This window comes from Amphiura filiformis, chromosome 14 (assembly GCF_039555335.1).
Source record: "Amphiura filiformis chromosome 14, Afil_fr2py, whole genome shotgun sequence".
Classification (NCBI taxonomy): Eukaryota; Metazoa; Echinodermata; class Ophiuroidea; order Amphilepidida; family Amphiuridae; genus Amphiura; species Amphiura filiformis.
The window spans coordinates 64,952,395-64,977,766 of record NC_092641.1 but is presented as its reverse complement, the minus strand read 5'-3'; the positions used below and the strand labels follow the sequence as shown (position 1 = coordinate 64,977,766).

The 25,372-nt window shown below is 40.3% G+C and overlaps 1 protein-coding gene across 1 annotated transcript in view; it reads right to left on the bottom strand.

Annotated features, from left to right (window-relative positions):
* Nucleotides 1-12,903: 12,903 nt before the first annotated feature.
* LOC140170446 (uncharacterized) overlaps nucleotides 12,904-25,372 on the bottom strand; it is a 21,479-nt gene continuing 9,010 nt past the window's right edge. The window contains exons 5-8 of the mRNA XM_072193814.1: nucleotides 18,079-18,198; nucleotides 16,956-17,039; nucleotides 15,219-15,302; nucleotides 12,904-14,251 (exon numbers count right to left, since the gene is read on the bottom strand). Of these exons, the coding sequence (XP_072049915.1) occupies nucleotides 13,227-14,251; nucleotides 15,219-15,302; nucleotides 16,956-17,039; nucleotides 18,079-18,198 (1,313 nt within the window). The 3' untranslated portion in view covers nucleotides 12,904-13,226. The remainder of the gene's footprint in view (nucleotides 14,252-15,218; nucleotides 15,303-16,955; nucleotides 17,040-18,078; nucleotides 18,199-25,372) is intronic.

The following is a 25,372-nucleotide window of genomic DNA, read 5'->3' as shown; positions in this document are numbered from 1 at the left end:
TTACAACACAAAAGATAGTAGGCCTAACATCGATTTTTAAGCGGGTTTTTGGTGTTGCGGGGACCCAAAGATGGCCGACCAAATGACTTGGCTCGTTGGATTCGTCTATACCCCGGGGTCTATACCCTAAATCATGTAATACAAATAATACCAGAGAAATAATACCGTATGTGATAAGCCAATCACCGTATATTCTGTGTCATAGATAGTCGTGATAATTTCCACCTATAGGCCTATGATTAAATTAAAGTAGAGCTTCTAGCTATGTTAACAAGGTTAAAGTTAAGTTTTATCTAGTCGTCCGTAATGTATTTGAGAAAATAAATTTGCATTTTTACACTCAGCTTAGAAGCAGTATAACACGCGTATAGCATCATTTGTTTTTCGTGTGTTATTGGTATAATGCGATGTTTCACTGGCTTTTATACTTTAATTTCAAAAGTAAATATAATCGTTCACTATTACACAATATTGAACTATGAATTCAAAACCCACCCAAGTCCATGGGAAGTGATTTTGAGAAAAAAACAAACCCGCGTATCATTTTAATTCAGTTAGATTTACTTGGTCAATATGTTTTTAGGCCTACGTGCAAATGAGTGGGTTAAACTGTATTAGGTATTACGATTAGCGTTTCAGGGACTTCGTGGGGGTTCATTTTAAATGTTGGACTTGGGTGGTTTTTTGAATCATATACAAAGACAACGATGTTGGGATGAGATTACCACTAGTAAGATAATACAAAATAAAGCACACAGGTAGGCCTATGTATAATGTTGATAAGCATAGGCCTACTACCATGTAGTATAAACCACACACTTTTATAATTGGTAGGCTATGTGATGTTTCACTGGCTTTCAATTATACTTTAATTTCAATAGTAAATATAATCTTTCACTCTGATCTATCACGAAATGTTGTATAGAAGCTTATACATGTAGAGACACTCATTGCGCCAGATATTCTTGGGAGAGTTTGATAAGGGCGCCACCAACGACGAAACAGAACAAGAATAAGACTACAACAACATAAAGAAAATAGAAAGACGGTAACAAAAAACAGTCCAAAATAATCCAAACTCTGGGCGAAGCGTGGGAAAATTGCCAATTTCAAGCTAAAATGAGCAAATATGAACATGTGCACGAAAATTTGCAATTTGTCGGCTAAAATATTAGTCTAAATTTGGTCAGAAACACTCAGTTGGATAACATTGGGGGGCTTACGCTCGATATGTTTTATAGTATTCGACTGACAACATTTTACTGCTTCCTTGGAGAAATGTGCCCAATAGAAGGGGGGAAATGTTGACAAACTTTACACTGAGTGAGTATAGCAATAATCAAGGAAAAATTTTCTTCAGAAGAGGGTTGGGGACCGGGAGCTACCGGGTGTGGGCGTATTCGTGGGGAATCTACTGAAGACAGCTGATGGCTATGTGATGTCCTTGCTAGGTTAGCTGATGGCTATGTGAAGTTATTGCTATCTATTCAAGATAGCCAATGGCTCTATGAAGGCATTGTTACCTACCATGTCTACTGAAGTTAGGTAATGTATATTATGTGAGGTCATTATTATCTACTGAAGGTAGCTGACGTCTAACGTGGAGTCCTTGCCAACTACTAAAGAAAGCTGACGGATATGAAGCCATTGCTGTCTACTAAAGATAGCTGGTTGCTCTGTGAAGTCATTGGTGTCTACTGAGGTTAGCTGACGGATATATGAAGCCATTGCTGTATACTAAAGATAGCTGGTTGCTCTGTGAAGTCATTGGTGTCTACTGAGGTTAGCTGACGGATATATGAAGCCATTGCTGTCTACTAAAGATAGCTGGTTGCTCTGTGAAGTCATTGGTGTCTATACTGAGGTTAGCTGACGGATATATGAAGCCATTGCTGTCTACTAAAGATAGCTGGTTGCTCTGTGAAGTCATTGGTGTCTACTGAGGTTAGCTGACGGATATATGAAGCCATTGCAGTCTACTAAAGATAGCTGGTTGCTCTGTGAAGTCATTGGTATGAGGTTATGTGAAATCATATCTAGCCTATATACTGAAGAGCTGATATATACTGAATGTAGCTGATGACTATATGAATTCATTACTATCTACTGAAGATAGCTGATGGCTATAAGAAGTCATCATCTATCTACTGAAGATAGCTGATGACTATAAGAAGTCATCATCTATCTACTGAAGATAGCTGATGGCTATAAGAAGTCATCATCTATCTACTGAAGATAGCTGATGGCTATAAGAAGTCATCATCTATCTACTGAAGATAGCTGATGGCTATAAGAAGTCATCATCTATCTACTGAAGATAGCTGATGGCTATAAGAAGTCATCATCTATCTACTGAAGATAGCTGATGACTATAAGAAGTCATCATCTATCTACTGAAGAGAGCTGATGACTGTGTGAAGTCGTTTATATCTACAGATGTTTGATGATGGCTCTCTGAAGTCATTACTATTTACTGAAGATAGATGATGGCTCTCTGAAGTCATTACTATTTACTGAAGATAGATGATGGCTATGATAAGTCATTACTATCTACTGAATAGCTGATGGCTAAGTTAAGTCATCTACTGGTGTTAGCTGATGGCTCTGTGGAGTCATTGCTATCTACTGAAGATAGCATGCTGCTCTGTGGAGTCAATGATATCTACTGAAGATAACTGATGGCACTGTAAACTCATTGATATATTTCAAGTGCTGATGGTTATGTGAAGTCAGTGCTACTAAATGAAGATAGCTGACTGATCTGTGAAGTCATTACTATCTACTGAAGATAACTGATGGCACTGTAAACTCATTGATATATTTCATGTGCTGATGGCTATGTGAAGTCAGTGCTACTAAATGAAGCTTCAGATAGCTGACTGATCTGTGAAGTCATTACTATCTACTAAAGATAACTGATTGCACTGTAAACTCATTGATATATTTCACGTGCTGATGGCTATGTGAAGTCAGTGCTACTAAATGAAGATAGCTGACTGATCTGTGTAGTCATTACTATCTACTGAAGATAACTGGTGGCTATATGAAGTCAGTGCTATCAAATTAAAATAGCCGATTGGTCTAAACTCAGCCCAGAAAGTATCGAAACGATTATAGATGGTCAGATATATCGGAAAAACTTACCGGTATTTAATGTATATAAAGCGCAGCTTTCTCCTGCGCATTTTGATACCTCTTTTGTTGCTCTACGATATCATTTGGTCGAGTTATGGGCGCTCGAGTGGCTTCAAGTCGGATTTTGAATGTTGCACTTAGCTCATATTCGAGCCAAATGCCAGGCCACATGTTGCAGCCCTAAGAGAGTTCTTGGAAACAGAGGGGGGTGAATACTCTCGACTGGCCTGCAAAGAGCCCTGACCTTAATCCACTAGAACACTTGTGGGACACTCTTAAGAGGAAAGCTAACAAGGCAATCAAGCCCGACACCACCTTAGAAGGCCTTCAGCGCATCCTGCTCAGGAAATGACAAGACATTGGCCAAGTAAAGATAAGACATCTTGTTCAGAGCATGACGACGACATAGGTACATATCCAGGCAGTGATAGACAGTGATGGAGGGCACACCCATTATTGAGATGTCAGCAGAAAGAGTTCATGAGATAAGTCAGAGATAAGTATAAAAGGGTAGCAAGTATTGAAGTTGGAAGTCGAAGGAGTAAAATAAAGGTAAGTTCATGGTTAAGTAAACAGAGCATATCGGTGCATGTTTTGGCCCTTATTTCCAAATATTGGCCAAATATTACAGTGATAATTTTATTTTATTGCCAGTTAGAACTAACTAAAGTATTAGATTTAGCCATGGCGAAATGGATTAATATCTTTTTTGATTCCAAATAAATTCTGGAATAGGGAGTAATACCTAGTAGGCCTATACTTAAAATTTTTAAGATTGACATTAAAGAGCTTCTAAAAGTTCAGTGTGTAGCCCAAAAAGGAGGAGTCAGTGGCGTAACTTGGGGGGGGCGTTACCAACCCTAGTTATGCCACTGGGAGGAGTGTCCTGGTGCTAGTAAAAATATCACATGTTGAAATAATTGTTCATTGCCTACAAAAGTAAATTTGTCGATGGATGATGTCCACTTTAACTGTGAGTGTTTGGGAGGGAAAACTGTCGTGTAACATGGATGTAAAGCGTGATCCTAAAAATGCCTTTCACAGTGACCCAAACTAATTACAAGACCTCTTCTGCATTGAGGCTGGCCTTCCCTCTTAAAGGGAATTTTTATTATGACATTTTTCAGTACATATCCACGAAAAAAAGCCTATTCCCAAAATTTCAGTTGATTCCGATTTTGCGTTTGCGAGTTATGCTTGATTATGTGTATTACACTGCTCCATAGACAATGCGTTATTTCGTTCTGGTGCAACCAGAACGAAATTCAAATTTCACGATATCTTTGCAAAACGAATTAATCTGCAAGAAATATTTTGTACATAAACATTATGTAGCCAGAGGTTTCCAGTGATATAAAAATCTCAACTTTTTTTGAGAAAAGTGGGGATGAGGCTGTGGATCACGAAATGCCCTTTAAGAATACATTTGTCTCGGAAATGCACCCAAAAAGTATTTAGAATAGGCCTACACACAAATGTCTCAGAAATGCACCCAAATGTATTAAGGAATACACCCAAATGTCTCAGAAATGCACCCAAATGTATTAAGGAATACACCCAAATGTCTCAGAAATGCACCCAATATTTACAAGATTACATACTCTAGTAACAAATCAAAGGTAACAAAATGTGTTAGGTTTGTCACATTTATTTTATCTTACACATTATAAACATTTATTTACATTCCATTATTATCACACTATTGAGTATTCTATTTCTTCATGCAGGCCATTTTTCATGCCGATTTCATACTGTGGTCATGGAAATGTACAATTCTGAAATTTAAAGAAAATTTGAAATTTGTCATCTGCAGTCTAGCTTACACTTCCCACAATGCATTTCTTCAATTTTAGTGACAAAAAATACATCAATTATCAGAACACATCCAGACCTTACAAAATATGTTTATCTATTGACTATCGACCCATGTTTAGCAGTCTATTTACAACATGAACATAAAGGGAACCAGCACAAAGTAATAGAAGTGTCATTTGGTGAAATGAGGTGATGCATCATGTTGCAAAGGATTCTGGGGAAGGGGAAGATACCTTGCCTGGTCTACACCCCGTATGGAAAGGATAACCATGGTAATGAAGATGTATACAATGGGATATATTCCATTTGAAATCCATATACCTCTTGAGCAGTGGCGGCACTACGCCCCCACAGTTGAGGTAAAAAAACCCAAATTACGTAAATTTCCACTTTTAGAGGCAATTTTTGCCAAAATTTGTCGATTCCCCGAAAAAATTCCTGGTGCCGCCACTGCCCTTGAGGGAGGTTGCACCCAATGTTGATTTCCAGGTGGCCAGTTTGCAACATGAAGTGACCTGATATATTTGGAAAATCAAATTCTTTAAAACTTATGACATAAATTGTTGTCACTTTCAAACATTCATGCAAAAAGAACATGAAAATGTTCCTTGTAAATACAATTTATACAGCGTGAAATTGGCAGTCTACATTGTTTTTATTAATGATAATCATCATGATCATGTTTTTTTCATCCTATTTTTCTCAATAACATTCTGAAATTAGGAGTTCCAAATCGGTGTATTTCCGAAGATATCATCAAAAATCTGTAGAATTAGCCTCAAATATGGTTTTTTGATGATATCTTCGGAAATATACCGATTTGAAACTCCTAATTTCAGTATGTAATGAGAAAAATATGAGCTTTTACCTGGTACCAAAACCTGCGTTTTGGTAGGAAAAAGTTGGGGATGAGGCTGTGAATCAGGTTACCCACCTTTAAATTGCGGTTGGAAAGTGTTGAAATCTGAGATGACAGTTGAATTTTACAAAATTTGGTCTACATTTAGTAAAAAAAAAATAATTTAAATACAATTTATTGGGAATACACCGCAATGTATTGGGAATACACCGCAATGTATTGGGAATACACCGCAATGTATTGGGAATACACCCAAATGTATTGGGAATACACCCAAATGTATTGGGAATACACCCAAATCTATTGGGAATACACCCAAATCTATTGGGAATACACCCAAATGTATTAGGAATACACCCAAATGTATTATGAATAGGCCTACACCCAAATGTATTAGGAATACACCCAATTGTATTAGGAATATGCCAGAATGTATTAGGAATACACCCAAATGTATTAGGAATACACTCAAATGTATTAGGAATATGCCCAAATGTATTAGGATACACCCAAATGTAAACTGAGCTCAAAAAGAAACTTATAATTTTTTACAACTTGTGAATCACAAGGTCATATCTTAAAATACTGTCAATCAAAATTAACCAAAATTACACACAGGATTACTCATACTCTGCAACTTGAGGTCAAATTTTTGCACTATTATTGTTTAATTGTGGTTATTGAACTATGCCATTGGGATGAGGCCATTGTGGTCCATAGTAAGGGTGCCACTCTGATCATTGACCAGGGGGTATCATCCATGAACAAAGATTCAAAATGAATCTTCAAATGATGTCGTATCAACTTGACTGCCTGAAAAATAAATCCAAATCCACAGAAAAACCATGTATAAAATAATCTCTTTTCTTCAGCTCAGAAATTGACTTCATGTTATGGAATACCAACACATGCAACTAAATGTATTTAAAAACACCAAAATGTCTCAGAAATACTCCCAAATGTATTAATAATACACCCAAATGTCTCAAAAATACACAACACACGAATTAAAAAACACCCAAATGTCTCAGAAATACACCCAAATCATTTTAGAATACACCCAAATGTATTTAGAAGACACATGAATGTCTCAGAAATACACCCAAATGATGTTAGAATACACCCAAATGTCTAAGGCATGCACTAAATGTAAATACACCCAAACTGCTTGGACATAAGCTAATGGGCAAGTCGATCAATTTAATGTAATGACAAGTAAAACTGGGGAAAGTTGGAATACACCCAAATGTATCAGGAATACACCCAAAGGTATTAATAAATACACCCAAATGGGCAAGTTGTTAAATTTTATATGAACACTGAATGTTCTGATGGATGAGGGGAAAGTTAAAAATCTCAATTTCCACAAATTACAGTAGACTTGAAACTACACATTGCTATTTGCAAACTATACAATTATTATGCTAGATTTCAAACAATACTGTGTTCATTAAAATATACTCAGACTCATACAAAAACCAGCAGACCTCTGCACCTTCAGGCATTTCAAAGAGCTATTGCTATATATAGACTGGTCTTGTTTTAAGTTCACAGAACTTTATATATTCAAACATTATGTTTAGAATTTAGCAAACATTAAAGCCATATTATAACATTTCTTTAAAAAATAGATTAGTATTTATTTTCAATAAAATGTTAGCATTTACTGTCAGATATGTCCCCTTTTAATTTTGAGCCGGACAAGTGAGGTAAAGCAAAGAAACTTGGAATTTACTACTAGCGCCAATACATGTTACTCCAGCGGTTGTAATATGGTACGATCCTCTGGCGTGTGTGTGTGTGTGTGTGTGTGTCCCGCACGCCGTGTACGTGTTCGACTAATATTTCTATCGTAATAATAAAACAACGGTTCCGGCGGTTTATTCAAAATCTCGGATTTTGACAAAACTACAGCACCTAAAGTCTTGATTTTTGCAGAGAATCTTTGTTTACTTAAGTACATTACAATCGTGTAAAAACCTGAATTTAACATTTTTTGAGGGCGTTCTCCTCAGCAAATGTTATAATATGGCTTTAATCTTGCATGTTCCAGGAGAAAACTACCTGTCCAAACTGAGTGGCTGGCTAAGACAGAGTTGCCATGCGTAATCTTGTGTGAACTAGGGAAGCACATGTTGCATCCAAATGTATTCCATCTTAGAAATATCCACTTATGGTGAACACAATTGAGTAATTTTACCTACATATATTACACAATATTTCTGTACACTATTGAAGTGACCCAATCAAGAGTTACAAGATGAATGGACCCTAATACGTCTGTAAAATGGGGGAACTTTGCATTAGGAATACACTCAAATGTATTAGGCTAATGGAACTCGATTGTTAGTTTCCGATTGACCGCCCGCATCACTTTTTCAATTTGACCAAAACTTTCATTATTTTCATAAAAAAGTCAATTATCTGAAAATTGAGATGGAAATAATAAAAATTGAAACTCTCAAAATGTCTGACATCCCCTGCTGATCATAATCAGCCCTTTTTCTTAGTTGTAGGGGTAGAGGATGTAGTAAATAATGGAAATTTAAGGATTACCTCATCATGTTTCTAGTGAGATACAAAAATTGCTAATTTCTTTTCATTTTATGAAAACAAATTCAAATTTTTTCTCAATCTGTTGCAAAATGTCTGTAAAGATGATCTAAGCATTAATACCTGTTTTGAGATGGTCTTTCATCAACAATATATACTTTGGTACTGGTGGGGTACCTAAATTTGTAGAAAGCTGTTCATAAAATCATTGATTTTGTTGACATAATGGATAATGAAAAGAGACCGAATAATGAATAATGAAATTGCGACCTCATCCTTTTTTTTAAACATCCAATCGGAAACTAATAATCGAGTTCCATTGGCCTTAGGAATACACCCAAATGTATTAGGAATACACCCAAATGTATTAGGAATACACCCAATGTGTATTAGGAATACACCCAAATGTATTAGGAATACACCCAAATGTATTAGGAATACACCCAATGTGTATTAGGAATACACCCAAATGTATCTACTCGTTGGAGATTCTATACCAAAGTTTGTTAATGGTCGACGAATGTCAAGAACATATAGACTTGTCAACCGGTGTATACCAAGAAGTACACTGAGTTTGTGGACTAAAATCATCGATGCCATGATAGAAGAAACACAGCCTACAATGGTAATCATCCACTGCGGTACTAATGATCTTCATACCCACACACCTTCTGATTGTATAGATAAACTTTGCCATCTTATAAGCGCTATAAGATATGACATTGACATTGTTATTTCTTCGCTTACAACACAACTCAACCGTGTTAGTAGAACTTGGATAACCAATTTTAACTCACGCCTATGTATACTAAGTAATGCCAATGGCTGGAAATATATAGACAACAGCAACATTACACTTGACCATTTGAGTACTCAAGATAACTTGCATTTAAATAAACAAGGGACAGCCATTCTCGCTAGGAACTACATGAACTACTTGAATTTTCAAGCGTCACAAAGGACCGGACTATAAAATAAACAAAACTGTGTTTCCACAAATAAGAGGAAGAACAATGACAGTGTGATAAAACCTAATTTAAATTTTGATGCTAATAGTGTTTTCAATGTTGATACTTCTTCAAATCCTGATTGTGCAATTTATCTGCAAATGCCAAGTAATTGTAATTCAAATGTGTTTAATAACCATGTTTCTCCAATATGTAATGAAAATAATAATATGTGCAATAATGATGTAAATAATTACAGTGACACAACTAACACAGTTAACAATGCCATCCATTCATCCCATCAACCATCTCATTGTAAAGTCTCAAGTGATAACAATACAATATGTGCTGAGTGTACTTGTAAGATAATCCCATCTCATCAAACCATTTCATGCATTCAATGTTCATTGGTGTTTCATAATAACTGTGTCACTGATTATAATAACAATGGCCCATATTGGTGTCAATCATGTTTCTATAGGACATGTTCAAATGAACTCCCCTTTTGTAATGAGCCGTTTATTGATCTCAAGTGTGTTCTCAATAAAGGTCTAAAAATTGCTCATCTTAATGTACAAAGTTTAAGATATAAAGTAGATTACTTTAATATTCTTCTTCATGACAACAAAATAGATATTTTATGTGTAACTGAAACTTGGCTGACAGATGATATTGATGATGGTGAAGTCAAAATTAATGGTTATAACTTGTGTAGAATTGATAGAGTATACAATACCCATGGTGGCATTGTTTGTTATGTAAAGGATAGTTTGAATTATCGTAAATAGTGATTTAAATATTAATGATGTTGAAGCTCTTTGGTTAGAAATTTGTCTTCCCATACTAAACCAATTATTGTTGGTACTATTTATCGTGTTCCTGATGCCAAAGCCGACTATATTGATAAAATTGATGCTATGTTTCAAAATTGCTCTTCTAATTATGATGATGTTATTATTTTAGGTGACTTTAATCTTGATGTAGCTAAACCAGCTGATGCTAAAAAAGTTTCACGTGTTGCTAATCATTCTCAGCTCACTCAACTTATTCATGATTTTACTCGTGTCACTGATAAAAGTAAGACAATTATTGATCTTGCATTTGTGTCTAGACCTGAAATTATTTGTGCTTCTGGTGTTCACAGTCTAGGAATTAGTGATCACAATCTTATCTTTGTTGTAACGTAAAATTAAACAAATTAAGTCATCTCCTAAGATATGTAAATCTAGATCTTTCAAGCATTTTAATGAACATGAATTTGTAAATACAGTAAAAATATAGATTGGAATATAATCAATAATTATACAAATGTAGATGAAGCTCTCCAAACATGGACAACACTGTTTAATGAAGCATGTAATACTCATGCTCCAATAAAAGAGAAGCGTGTGAAAACCCCTCAACCCGAGTGGATAACAAGTGAATTTTTATCTATTTGTAAAGATCGTGATTATTATTATGCAAAAGCACATAAAAGTAATGAACCTAATGACTGGCAGATGGCCAAAATGTATCGTAATAAAGCCAATAATTTACGTCTTAATCTCAAGAGGAAATTTTATTCTGATTCCATAGCTAATAATGTAAATAACTCTAAGAAATTATGGTCTACGATAAAGAAACTTTTACCATCTAAATCTTCATCAACTACCACTACTGTTAAAAATGATAATGGTTTTACATCTACTGTCAAAGAAACTGCTAATGTATTTAATGATTATTTCACTTCAATAGGTTCCACGCTTGCAGAAAAATTTGATAATGTACATATTAACAATAATATCAAAGATTCTGATAGTTCTTTCAGCTTTAATTCTATTTCTTCAGATTTTGTTTATAAGCAAATTTGTGATATTCCTAACAACAAGTCAACTGGTATTGATGATATTAGTGTAAAACTTCTTAAACTTGCTGCACCGTATATATGTCATTCACTTTCTTATATTTGTAATCTTTCACTTTGTACATCTATGTTCCCAACAAATTGGAAATTGGCCAAAGTTACTCCAATCTTTAAAGCTGGTGACAAATTAGATGTTGGGAACTATAGACCTATTTCTGTTTTGCCTCTTATCTCAAAAATTATTGAAAGATCTGTGCACAATCAACTTTATTCATACCTTACAATCTCTGGTATTCTATCAGATAATCAGTCTGGTTTTCGTACAAATCATTCTACTGCAACTACTCTTATTGATGTTGAAGATTATATATTGAAAAACATGGATAGTGGACGTGCTACTGGAGCAATTTTTCTTGACCTTAACAAAGCATTTGATTGTGTAAATCATTCTCTCTTGATTGAGAAACTTTATTGTTATGGTGTTCGAGGTAATGTATTAGAGTGGTTCAAGTCGTACCTTAATAATAGAGCTCAAGCTGTAAATATAAATTCCACACTGTCAAACTTTAAAAACATCAATATTGGAATTCCTCAAGGATCTATACTTGGTCCACTTCTCTTTATTATTTTTGTAAATAGCTTACCTGATACTGTAAATTGTAAATGTACTATGTATGCTGATGATACCACACTTCTTTGTACTGCTAATGACCCTTCTACTCTTCAATCAGAACTCCAGACAAACTTCAATATTATTGCTGATTGGTTCAAGAGTAACAATCTTACTTTAAATGCTAAGAAAACCAAGTTTATGGTCTTTGGTACTCGTCATATATTAGAAAAGTTCAAAATGTTCACATATATTATAATAATGATAACATTGAGCGTGTCGAAGAATTTAAGTACCTTGGTGTCACATTTGACCCTATCTTGTCTTGGTCAAATCATATTAATAAAATGTCTTCTTGTATTTCCAAACGTTGTGGTATTATCAGACGTATTAAATATTTTGTTCCAAAAGATACTCTCATCATGCTTGCTAATGCACTTGTCATGCCAAACTTCGATTATTGTAGCTCTGTTTGGTCAAATTGTTGTGCTGATCTTTCAAACACTCTTCAAATTCTGCATAACAGATTAGCTCGCATTATCCTATCTGCTGATATTAGAACACCTGTTAATGATATGATGAGTATCTTACAATGGAACAAACTAAATGATAGATGGTCTAACCAAATGTTGGTTCTTATATTCAAATGCCTTAAAGGTATGGCTCCAAGTTACATATCATCTCAATTTAATTTCATGTATAGCATGCATTCTAAAGGCACAAGGAGTCAAACCAACTTTAATCTCCACGAAGTGTCATGGAATATTAATGCAGGGAAAAGGACTTTTAATTCACGTGCTGCTAAAATTTGGAACAGTCTTTCTGCTGATATTAAATGCAATTATGAATCCATGAGCCTCTCTCAATTTAAGCATAGGATTCATTCTTCATAATTTTGTTTATTCCATCTGCATCATAATCTATTTGTGTGCTCATATGTAATTTTTAAGTTGTATCGTAAAATAATTTATATTATTTACATGTATGTGCAGTATTTATATGTAATTTTAAATTTGTTTTTAACTTAAGAATGTTGTACTTTTTGATGCAGGGCCTCCTTGGAAATCAGTGTTTTAGCATTGAAGGGGCTACCCTGCCTAAAGAAAGAATAAATAAATATTAGGAATACACCCAAATGTATTAGGAATACACCCAAATGTATTAGGAATACACCCAAATAACTAACAATACCAGTATGTATCCAGTGTTGGTTACGCCACTCAAAACATATCAAATCATGCATGCATACGTATCTGCAGCTGTATTGCTTTAGTAATTTTGATAGGGATTGGAGTAGCTTGGAGAACCGGATTGACACCCTTTGAAAGCTTATACAAGAATACACCCAAATGTACATGATGTATTAGGAATACACCCAAATGTATTAGGAGTACAACCAACTGTATTAGGAATACACCCAAATGTACAAGGGTCCCAATATTGGTCCTTAAGGTAAACCACCCATCATGCATACGTATCTGCAGCTGATATCGCTTTAGTAATTTTGATAGGGATTGGATTTGGAGTAGCTTGGAGAACAGGATTGACACCCTTTGGGAGCTTATACAAGCATTTCCTGTCTATACCATTTGGTTTGAGCGGCATTTTTAACCTGTCGACCATCGAAATCGATTCATCAACACCGTCGTCTTCTTCTTCTTCAAGTAACTCATCAAATACATCGGTATCCGCAAGTTCAGCGTAATTGACCTTTTTCTTGCGTGCGCGTCCTCTGCGTTTTACACCTATGTCTCCATCGGCTTCCTCTATTTCAGGCGCTTCAACTATTTCAAGATTTGGTTCTTTTTCATTTTCCACCAGCTTTTGTTTCTGTTGAGGGCGCTTTCTTATTCTCTTCTTTTTCGTCGTATCTTTGGGTTCTTGGTTTTCGGACTCTTTGTTTCCTTTTGCTTTAGCTTTTTCAATGCGTTTCTTGATTGATTTTGGTTTCATTTTGGCCGGTTTTGGTGCTTTGGGGGCTTTCGGTGGTTTGGGCTCCTTCAGCGGTTTGGGCTCCTTCGGCGCCGGGGGCGATTTCTCTGGTTTGGGCGGTGCCGCTGGCTTATAATGTGTTGCGAGATGTCTGTCACGATTACTCCTCCGATGAAAAGTCAAATCGCAATGGGGACATTTGATAATTTCTTCCGGTTTTGCGTGTAACTCTTCGTGTTTTTTCACTGATTTCAAATACTTGAAATCCTTGTCGCACATATTACATTTAAATCGTTTTGCGTTTGTATGAACACCTTGGTGGCGCTGTAAATATGCAGGGGTCTTGAAACTCTTGTAGCAATACAAACAGTTGTACGGTTTGTGAAGGGAATGCGATGCTTCATGTTTCTTGAGGGCGCCACTGGATATGAAACTTTTGCCACAACTGTTACACGAGAAGGGACGTTCGTTCGTATGAAGACGTCGGATGTGCATCTTGAGCTCGCTCCCACATTTAAACGTTCTGTCGCATCGATTACATTTGTACGGTCTTTCCCCTGTAAAACAAAGGAATAGTATTGATTATTGATAAATGTTGATGTATTGATTATTGGTTATTGATAAATTATCAATTTCTTGTTGTTATTATTACACATGACAGCAGCAGACAAGTTGTAGCATTTATCAAAACTCAAATTTTCTCCCCATAGCTGATGGCGCGATTGTACGTGGCGGTATAGGGAGTCCAGGTTCTCCTTCTCCTATTCTGTAGAAATACACCCAAATGTCTCAGAAATACACCCAAATGTTTTAGGAATACACCCAAATGTTTCCAAAATACACCCCCACATGGTATTGGCTGGTGTCGGTGTTAGCCATTGGTTTCTACAGCCAAAAATCATGTGGCTAATGTTTATAATTTAACAAATATTTTTTAATTATCATTGGTTTCTAGAAACTGTCAAAAGTCACAATGTAAATATTTCATGGGATTCCTCTATTAGCCAATCAGAGCCCTGCTTAAATTTCATGGGACACTTCAATTAGCCAATCAGAGTAATGCTTTAATTAGCAACAGGGCACCACATATATCACTTTAATCATCAACACAAGTGGGGTGTTAAATTTCAAATGAAGTCAAGTGACCACATTTTAAATTCACACTCCCTGTGTAGGAGATTAAGGTCATGCCAATGATGCCTTACATAGGGGGCCTGGATTTCAAATGATGCCTTACATAGGGGGCCTGGATTTCAAATGATGCCTTACATAGGGGGCCTGGATTTCAAATGATGCCTTACATAGGGGGCCTGGATTTCAAATAGAATCAAGCGTGAGAATACATTTCAATGAAAAAAAAAGGAAAATTCTTATAAATGGGAAAAGTGCGTAAAATACATGACACAAAAGCTCAAAATGGGCTAAAAAGAAATAAAATACATGGAAATTTGGACCAAAAAAAAAAAAAAATTCCTTTTAAAAAGGACAATTCTCATGCTGCCTGTAGAATAGCCTGATACTGACCTGTGTGATTTCTCTGGTGCAATTTCAGATTGCTACTTTTACTAAATCCTTTGTTGCATATGTCACATTTAAATGGTTTCTCTCCTAGGAATCAAACAAATAAATGATATAAGTCAATGATTCACATCTGTATAACAGTAAAGAAAACATGGGATATAGATAACAGGGTGCATTTATTGCCATATTGAAACATTTCCATAAAATATAAATTACTATTCCATAAAATGTTAGCTTTTACTGTCCGATATGTCCCCATTTAATATTGAAACAAACAATTGAAGTAAAAGAAAAGAAAATTTGGATTTACTACCAGTGCTGATATCACCTATGCGTGTCATTCAGTCGGTTGCATTTACGGCATGGACCCCACCTTGGGCTTATCTAATAGTGGACACACACACTTTTAGTTTATTCAACATAGCCTGGACGCAGTGAAATTTTCATTATCCAATTGCGGTCATTGCTTACAATGCTTTGAGTCAAGGATATTAAAGCCAGGGGCAGTATATATCCAAGTAGGTAATGAGTCATCCAAGGAGCAGGGATATTAACATTTCTAGGGATGGGATATTTTGTATACCTGTATGAGTTCTCTCATGTAATTACAAGCCGACGTCAAACGTCGGCTTGTGCTGTCTCTTTCCAATTCTTCTTCTTTCTTCTTCTTCTGGCAACCTCGTGACATTTTGCGTGACTTGACACGTTTCACCCTAGCTCTCTTATGCTTCGACAGATTTCAACCATACTTGAGCCAAATGACCACTGGACTATGCCAAACCTGCCATTTGACTTTGACCTTGCTGTGACCTTTGACCTAGCTATAATGGTCAAAAATGTGATTTCACAAAAAATGCTACTCCTTCCACAAATTTCATGCGATGAGGACATGGTTATATCATGTGACTCGACTTTAGTCGGTGTCTATAGGGTGTGCTCAGATAAGGGGTCAAAGGTCATTAAGGGGTCATTTCCGGTCAAAGTCTAAAAAATATTCAAAAAATCACTGTCGTTACAAATTACATAGCAGAGAGTCGCCATTAGCACACATGCATCGCTACTAGCCAGCGTCTTTAGGATGCCTACAGTTTTGGGGTCAAAGGTCATTAAGGGGTTACTTCCGGTCAAAAACCAAAATTATCAAAAATGTTCAAAAAAATTGTATCTCAAAATGTAAACAGACCAGAGTAATATAACCATCATACATGAATCAGTGTTACCTGATGTATGTATGGTATTTTTATTTTGGGGGTCAAAGGTCATTAAGTGGTCACTTCCTGTTTTTAGCTAAATAACTTTAAGAATTTTTATCTCGACAACTAAACATAGTAGAATTTTTTTATTAAAATTGGAACAATGCATTTTGTCGGTGTACATAAGGTTTTTTTTTCATTGAAGTCAAAGGTCATTAAGGGGGTCAAAAGGTCAATCAAACATTTTCAAAAAATCAAAATCCATGTATAAGTTCCGATTAAGCTGAAATTTACCAGGAATATTTCTTATGACATCCTAAGCACAGTGCAAGAGCAGTTTACCCCATCCGTAACCCAGGGGTCAAGTTATAGGGGTCAAATTGCGGCTTGTATTCAGCGTCTGTTGACTCTAGTTTACAGTTGCTGCTTTGAATGAAGCCTTTGGGATGATGACATTAAAGCCAGGGGAAGTATATATCCCAAGTAGGTAATGAGTCATCCAAGGAGCAGGGATATTAACATTTCTAGGGAAGGGATACTTGCATACCTGTGTGAGTTCTCTCATGTAATTTACAGTTGCTGCTTTGAATGAAGCCTTTGCCACAATGACTACAAGTGTAGGGTCTCTCTCCTGCAAAGAAAAATTGAGGAATGAAAAAATACACAATTGGTTAAGTACATTATCTTAATACTAATTATGGCGTGTCCGTCCTCTGTCCGTGCGCTATCGCGTGCGCGTGGTTTCGCTAACGCGTGCTTTCAAGGGTGCGATCGCGTGTGCGCTATCGCCAGAGTAGTGCTGGAGTACCGACGGGCGAAAAGTGCGAGCATCGGAAAGCATTACAGTGACTAACAGGTGCAATTGACGGCCTACATCCAGACACTACTAAAATTTCGAGATATTTTTGGGTCCTCCGATGTGGTTGCAGGACAGGGTTTGGAAGAGGCGAACGATGGGTTTTCAGATTATAGGTTCCGAAGTAAGCGCCACAGCTACAAAACAGAGTTGATAGTTGTGTCTTAATCATTGAGAGACGTATATCGTATAGTAGTTTGAACGGTCAGGACATGTATTATAGGTAACGGGCGTTGGGTAATTAGAGATAGGCCTATCACGAGAACCGCCCAACCCGAGAAGCGCGAGATCTAGTATAATAATAAAAGTGACCAATTAAAACAGAGCTTTCAGATCCCTTAGCTCTTTTAAGCTTAATCCCTTTCAGCCCTTCTGACTATTCTTACCACATCCCTGATTGGCTCAGTACATAATATAGATTATATACCTCATCTAAAGATGCCTGCCATCTGATTGGTTAAAAGCGTGGGCAGTTTTGACTATGCCTGCAAAAGTAACTATTCCCCAGGCATAGTTCTGCGTGTGCTTTGTTCCCAGCGTAAAATGCACGTGTTAGAGTTCACCGATACACTGATACCAATGTGTGTTTCTGTGCATTGATGCTAATTGCTACTATTAATTGTATTAGGGAAGTTGCTTCAGCACAAACATAACATTAGTGGTCCCCAAATTGAACCTTGTGGGACTCCCAGATACCAACCTGTATGAGTGCGTTCATGCTGTCTGAGATTGCTACTATTAGGGAAGTTGCTTCAGCACAAACATAACATTAGTGGTCCCCAAATTGAACCTTGTGGGACTCCCAGATACCAACCTGTATGAGTGCGTTCATGCTGTCTGAGATTGCTACTGTCAGGGAAGTTGCGTCCACAAAACAGGCATCTGTACGCTCCATTACGTCGTCTGTGGTTCCTCTTCCCCGGGCTTGTTTTGGCTGAAATGAAACAACATTCATGTCAAGAAATAATTGAATATAAAGAAAGCTTTGCATACAAAACATGAAATATAACTTGACTTTATTGTAGGTATATTAATGACCCCTTTTGAGTCTCCCCCGCCCCCAGCACTCGATACAAACGTATGTCCATGTCAGCTTTTGATGCATGATGAATAAGTAAATAAATCGCACCAATAGCCTAGATTTGTTTAGTGTGCATCGGACAACGTTGAAGCCAATATGCTTAACCCGAACTGGGACTGGGAACTGAGCGTGGAGGTTGTACAGAGGTCAAAGGGTATCCAACAATTATCACCTCCATAATGAAGAGCTAAGTTCGGGTTAGGTTTAATAATTAGAGGGCTTGTGATTTCCAAACGTAGGTATCAAACGCTCATGCATCTATTCAAAATCTTGTATGTGACGGGACTTTGAATCGAGGCACAGGCGTTTGATACGTACGTCTGGATATCGCAAGCTCTCGAATGTTTATGTAAATGCGTCGCTAGTCGTGACTTATGAGTCTGCTGGGTTACACTGCTGCTTAGTTTTCTTTTGTTTATGTAGAAAATAATACGTAGCCACCAAAAGCCGAGAATGAATGCACAATATTGGGAGTTTTATATTCAAATCATACAATATTTAAATGTGTATGTTTTCAAGATTTTGTACGTGTTGGACTTTGGGATTTGAAGGGGTCCGCACTCCGCAAAGTGTGTGAACGCGTAAATATGTGTGATTTGTGCGTTAAAGAAAACCCTGACCGCACCCATCCTATAAGACTTGCGTTTACCCCATCCTACCCCTAACCGCACCCATCCCATAAGACTTGTGTTTACCCTATCCTACCCCTAACCGCACCCATCCCATAAGACTTGTGTGTTTACCCCATCCTACCCCTAACCGCACCCATCCCATAAGACTTGTGTTTACCCCATCCTACCCCTAACCGCACCCATCCCATAAGACTTGTGTTTACCCCATCCTACCCCTAACCGCACCCATCCCATAAGACTTGTGTTTACCCCATCCTACCCCTAACCGCACCCATCCCATAAGACTTGTGTTTACCCCATCCTACCCCTAACAGCACCCATCCCATAAGACTTGTGTTTACCCTATCCTACCCCTAACCGCACCCATCCCATAAGACTTGTGTTTACCCCATCCTACCCCTAACCGCACCCATCCCATAAGACTTGTGTGTTTACCCCATCCTACCCCTAACCGCACCCATCCCATAAGACTTGTGTTTACCCCATCCTACCCTAACCGCACCCATCCCATAAGACTTGTGTGTTTACCCCATCCTACCCCTAACCGCACCCATCCCATAAGACTTGTGTTTACCCCATCCTACCCTAACCGCACCCCTCCCATAAGACTTGTGTGTTTACCCCATCCTACCCCTAACCGCACCCATCCCATAAGACTTGTGTGTTTACCCCATCCTACCCCTAACCGCACCCATCCCATAAGACTTGTGTTTACCCTATCCTACCCCTAACCGCACCCATCCCATAAGACTTGTGTGTTTACCCCATCCTACCCCTAACCGCACCCATCCCATAAGACTTGTGTTTACCCCATCCTACCCCTAACCGCACCCATCCCATAAGACTTGTGTTTACCCCATCCTACCCCTAACCGCACCCACCCCATAAGACTTGTGTGTTTACCCCATCCTACCCCTAACCGCACCCATCCAATAAGACTTGTGTGTTTACCCCATCCTACCCCTAACCGCACCCATCCCATAAGACTTGTGTGTTTACCCCATCCTACCCCTAACCGCACACATCCTATAAGACTTGTGTTTACCCCATCCTACCCCAAACTGCACCCATCCCATAAGACTTGTGTTTACCCCATCCTACCCCTACCCGCACCCATCCCATAAGACTTGTGTTTACCCTATCCTACCCCTAACCGCACCCATCCCATAAGACTTGTGTGTTTACCCCATCCTACCCCAAACTGCACCCATCCCATAAGACTTGTGTTTACCCCATCCTACCCCTAACCGCACCCATCCTATAAGACTTGTGTTTACCCTATCCTACCCCTAACCGCACCCATCCCATAAGACTTGTGTGTTTACCCCATCCTACCCCAAACTGCACCCATCCCATAAGACTTGTGTTTACCCCATCCTACCCCTAACCGCACCCATCCCATAAGACTTGTGTTTACCCTATCCTACCCCTAACCGCACCCATCCCATAAGACTTGTGTGTTTACCCCATCCTACCCCTAACCGCACCCATCCCAAAAGACTTGTGTTTACCCCATCCTACCCCTAACCGCACACACCCCATAAGACTTGTGTTTACCCTATCCTACCCCTAACCGCACCCATCCCATAAGACTTGTGTGTTTACCCCATCCTACCCCTAACCGCACACATCCTATAAGACTTGTGTTTACCCCATCCTACCCCAAACTGCACCCATCCCATAAGACTTGTGTTTACCCCATCCTACCCCTAACCGCACCCATCCCATAAGACTTGTGTTTACCCCATCCTACCCCTAACAGCACCCATCCCATAAGACTTGTGTTTACCCCATCCTACCCCTAACCGCCCCCATCCCATAAGACTTGTGTTTACCCCATCCTACCCTAACCGCACCCATCCCATAAGACTTGTGTTTACCCCATCCTACCCTAACCGCACCCATCCCATATGACTTGCGTTTACCCCATCCTACCCCTAACCGCACCCATCCCATAAGACTTGTGTTTACCCTATCCTACCCCTCCTACCCATAAGACTTGTGTTTACCCCATCCTACCCCTAACCGCACCCATCCCATAAGACTTGTGTTTACCCCATCCTACCCCAAACTGCACCCATCCCATAAGACTTGTGTTTACCCCATCCTACCCCTAACCGCACCCCATCCCATAAGACTTGTGTTTACCCCATCCTACCCCAAACTGCACCCATCCCATAAGACTTGTGTTTACCCCATCCTACCCCTAACCGCACCCATCCCATAAGACTTGTGTTTACCCCATCCTACCCCTAACCGCACCCATCCCGTAAGACTTGTGTGTTTACCCTATCCTACCCCTAACCGCACCCATCCCATAAGACTTGTGTTTACCCCATCCTACCCCAAACTGCACCCATCCCATAAGACTTGTGTTTACCCCATCCTACCCCAAACTGCACCCATCCCATAAGACTTGTGTGTTTACCCCATCCTACCCTAACCGCACCCATCCCATAAGACTTGTGTGTTTACCCTATCCTACCCCTAACCGCACCCATCCCATAAGACTTGTGTGTTTACCCTATCCTACCCCTAACCGCACCCATCCCATAAGACTTGTGTGTTTACCCTATCCTACCCCTAACCGCACCCATCCCATAAGACTTGTGTGTTTACCCTATCCTACCCCTAACCGCACCCATCCCATAAGACTTGTGTTTACCCCATCCTACCCCTAACAGCACCCATCCCATAAGACTTGTGTTTACCCCATCCTACCCCTAACCGCACCCATCCCATAAGACTTGTGTGTTTACCCCATCCTACCCCTAACCGCACCCATCCCATAAGACTTGTTTACCCCATCCTACCCCTAACCGCACCCATCCCGTAAGACTTGTGTGTTTACCCCATCCTACCCCTAACCGCACACATCCCATAAGACTTGTGTGTTTACCCCATCCTACCCCTAACCGGACCCATCCCATAAGACTTGTGTGTTTACCCCATCCTACCCCTAACCGCACACATCCCATAAGACTTGTGTTTACCCCATCCTACCCCTAACCGCACCATCCTATAAGACTTGTGTGTTTACCCCATCCTACCCTAACCGCACACATCCCATAAGACTTGTGTGTTTACCCCATCCTACCCCTAACCGCACCCATCCCATAAGACTTGTGTGTTTACCCCATCCTACCCCTAACCGCACCCATCCCATAAGACTTGTGTTTACCCCATCCTACCCCTAACCGCGCCCCTCCCATAAGACTTGTGTGTTTACCCCATCCTACCCCTACCCGCACCCCTCCCATAAGACTTGTGTGTTTACCCCATCCTACCCCTAACCGCACCCATCCCATAAGACTTGTGTGTTTACCCCATCCTACCCCTAACCGCACCCATCCCATAAGACTTGTGTGTTTACCCCATCCTACCCCTAACCGCACCCATCCCATAAGACTTGTGTGTTTACCCCATCCTACCCCTAACCGCACCCATCCCATAAGACTTGTGTGTTTACCCCATCCTACCCCTAACCGCACCCATCCCATAAGACTTGTGTTTACCCTATCCTACCCCTAACCGCACCCATCCCATAAGACTTGTGTGTTTACCCCATCCTACCCCTAACCGCACCCATCCCATAAGACTTGTGTGTTTACCCCATCCTACCCCTAACCGCACCCATCCCATAAGACTTGTGTGTTTACCCCATCCTACCCCTAACCGCACCCATCCTATAAGACTTGTGTGTTTACCCCCATCCTACCCCCCCCCCCCCATAAGACTTGTGTGTTTACCCCATCCTACCCCTAACCCGCACCCTAAGACTTGTGTGTTTACCCCATCCTACCCTAACCGCACCCATCCCATAAGACTTGTGTGTTTACCCCATCCTACCCCTAACCGCACCCATCCCATAAGACTTGTGTGTTTACCCTATCCTACCCCTAACCGCACCCATCCCATAAGACTTGTGTTTACCCCATCCTACCCCTAACCGCACTCCATCCCATAAGACTGTGTGTTTACCCCATCCTACCCCTAACCGCACCCATCCCATAAGACTTGTGTGTTTACCCCATCCTACCCCTAACCGCCCCCATCCCATAAGACTTGTGTTTACCCTATCCTACCCCTAACCGCACCCATCCCATAAGACTTGTGTTTACCCTATCCTACCCCTAACCGCACCCATCCCATAAGACTTGTGTTTACCCCATCCTACCCCTAACCGCACCCATCCCATAAGACTTGTGTTTACCCCATCCTACCCCTAACCGCACCCATCCCATAAGACTTGTGTTTACCCTATCCTACCCCTAACCGCACCCATCCCATAAGACTTGTGTTTACCCTATCCTACCCCTAACCGCACCCATCCCATAAGACTTGTGTTTACCCCATCCTACCCCTAACCCGCACCCATCCCATAAGACTTGTGTTTACCCCATCCTACCCCTAACGCACCCATCCCATAAGACTTGTGTTTACCCCATCCTACCCCTAACCGCACCCATCCCATAAGACTTGTGTTTACCCTATCCTACTCCATCCCTAAGACTTGTGCACCCATCCCATAAGACTCCATCCCATGACTTGTGTTTACCCTATCCTACCCCTAACCGCACCCATCCCATAAGACTTGTGTTTACCCTATCCTACCCCTAACCGCACCCCTCCCATAAGACTTGTGTTTACCCTATCCTACCCCTAACCGCACCCATCCCATAAGACTTGTGTTTACCCCATCCTACCCCTAACCGCACCCATCCCATAAGACTGTGTGTGTTTACCCCATCCTACCCCCTAACCGCACCCATCCCATAAGACTTGTGTTTACCCTATCCTACCCCTAACCGCACCCATCCCATAAGACTTGTGTTTACCCCATCCTACCCCTAACCGCACCCATCCCATAAGACTTGTGTTTACCCCATCCTACCCCTAACCGCACCCCATCCCATAAGACTTGTGTTTACCCCATCCTACCCCTAACCGCACCCATCCCATAAGACTTGTGTTTACCCCATCCTACCCCTAACCGCACCCATCCCATAAGACTTGTGTGTTTACCCCATCCTACCCCTAACCGCACCCATCCCATAAGACTTGTGTGTTTACCCCATCCTACCCCTAACCGCACCCATCCCCTAAGACTTGTGTTTCCCCCATCCTACCCCTAACCGCACCCATCCCATAAGACTTGTGTGTTTACCCCATCCTACCCTAACCGCACCCATCCCATAAGACTTGTGTTTATCCTACCCCAACCCATCCCATAAGACTTGTGCACTCCATCCCATAAAGACCATCCCATAAGACTTGTGTTTACCCCATCCTACCCCTAACCGCACTCCATCCCATAAGACTTGTGTTTACCCCATCCTACCCCTAACCGCACTCCATCCCATAAGACTTGTGTTTACCCATCCCATAAGACTTGTGTTTACCCCATCCTACCCCTAACCGCACTCATCCCATAAGACTTGTGTTTACCCCATCCTACCCCTAACCGCACCCATCCCATAAGACTTGTGTTTACCCCATCCTACCCCTAACCGCACCCATCCCATAAGACTTGTGTGTTTACCCCATCCTACCCCTAACCGCACTCCATCCCATAAGACTGTGTGTTTACCCCATCCTACCCCTAACCGCACCCATCCCATAAGACTTGTGTGTTTACCCCATCCTACCCCTAACCGCACCCATCCCATAAGACTTGTGTGTTTACCCCATCCTACCCCTAACCGCACCCATCCCATAAGACTTGTGTGTTTACCCCATCCTACCCCCCACCCGCACCCATCCCATAAGACTTGTGTTTACCCCATCCTACCCCTAACCGCACCCACCCCATAAGACTTGTGTGTTTACCCCATCCTACCCCTAACCGCACCCATCCCATAAGACTTGTGTGTTTACCCCTACCCCTAACTCCATCCCATAAGACTTGTGTGTTTACCCCATCCTACCCCTAACCGCACCCATCCCATAAGACTTGTGTTTACCCCATCCTACCCCTAACCGCACCCATCCCATAAGACTTGTGTGTTTACCCCATCCTACCCCTAACCGCACCCATCCCATAAGACTGTGTGTTTACCCCATCCTACCCCTAACCGCACCCATCCCATAAGACTTGTGTTTACCCCATCCTACCCCTAACCGCACACATCCCATAAGACTTGTGTGTTTACCCCATCCTACCCCTAACCCCACCCCTCCCATAAGACTTGTGTGTTTACCCCATCCTACCCCTAACCGCACCCATCCCATAAGACTTGTGTTTACCCCATCCTACCCCTAACCGCACCCATCCCATAAGACTTGTGTTTAACCGCACCCATCCCATAAGACTTGTGTTTATCCTACCCCTAACCGCACTCCATCCCATAAGACTTGTGTTTACCCCATCCTACCCCTAACCGCACCCATCCCAT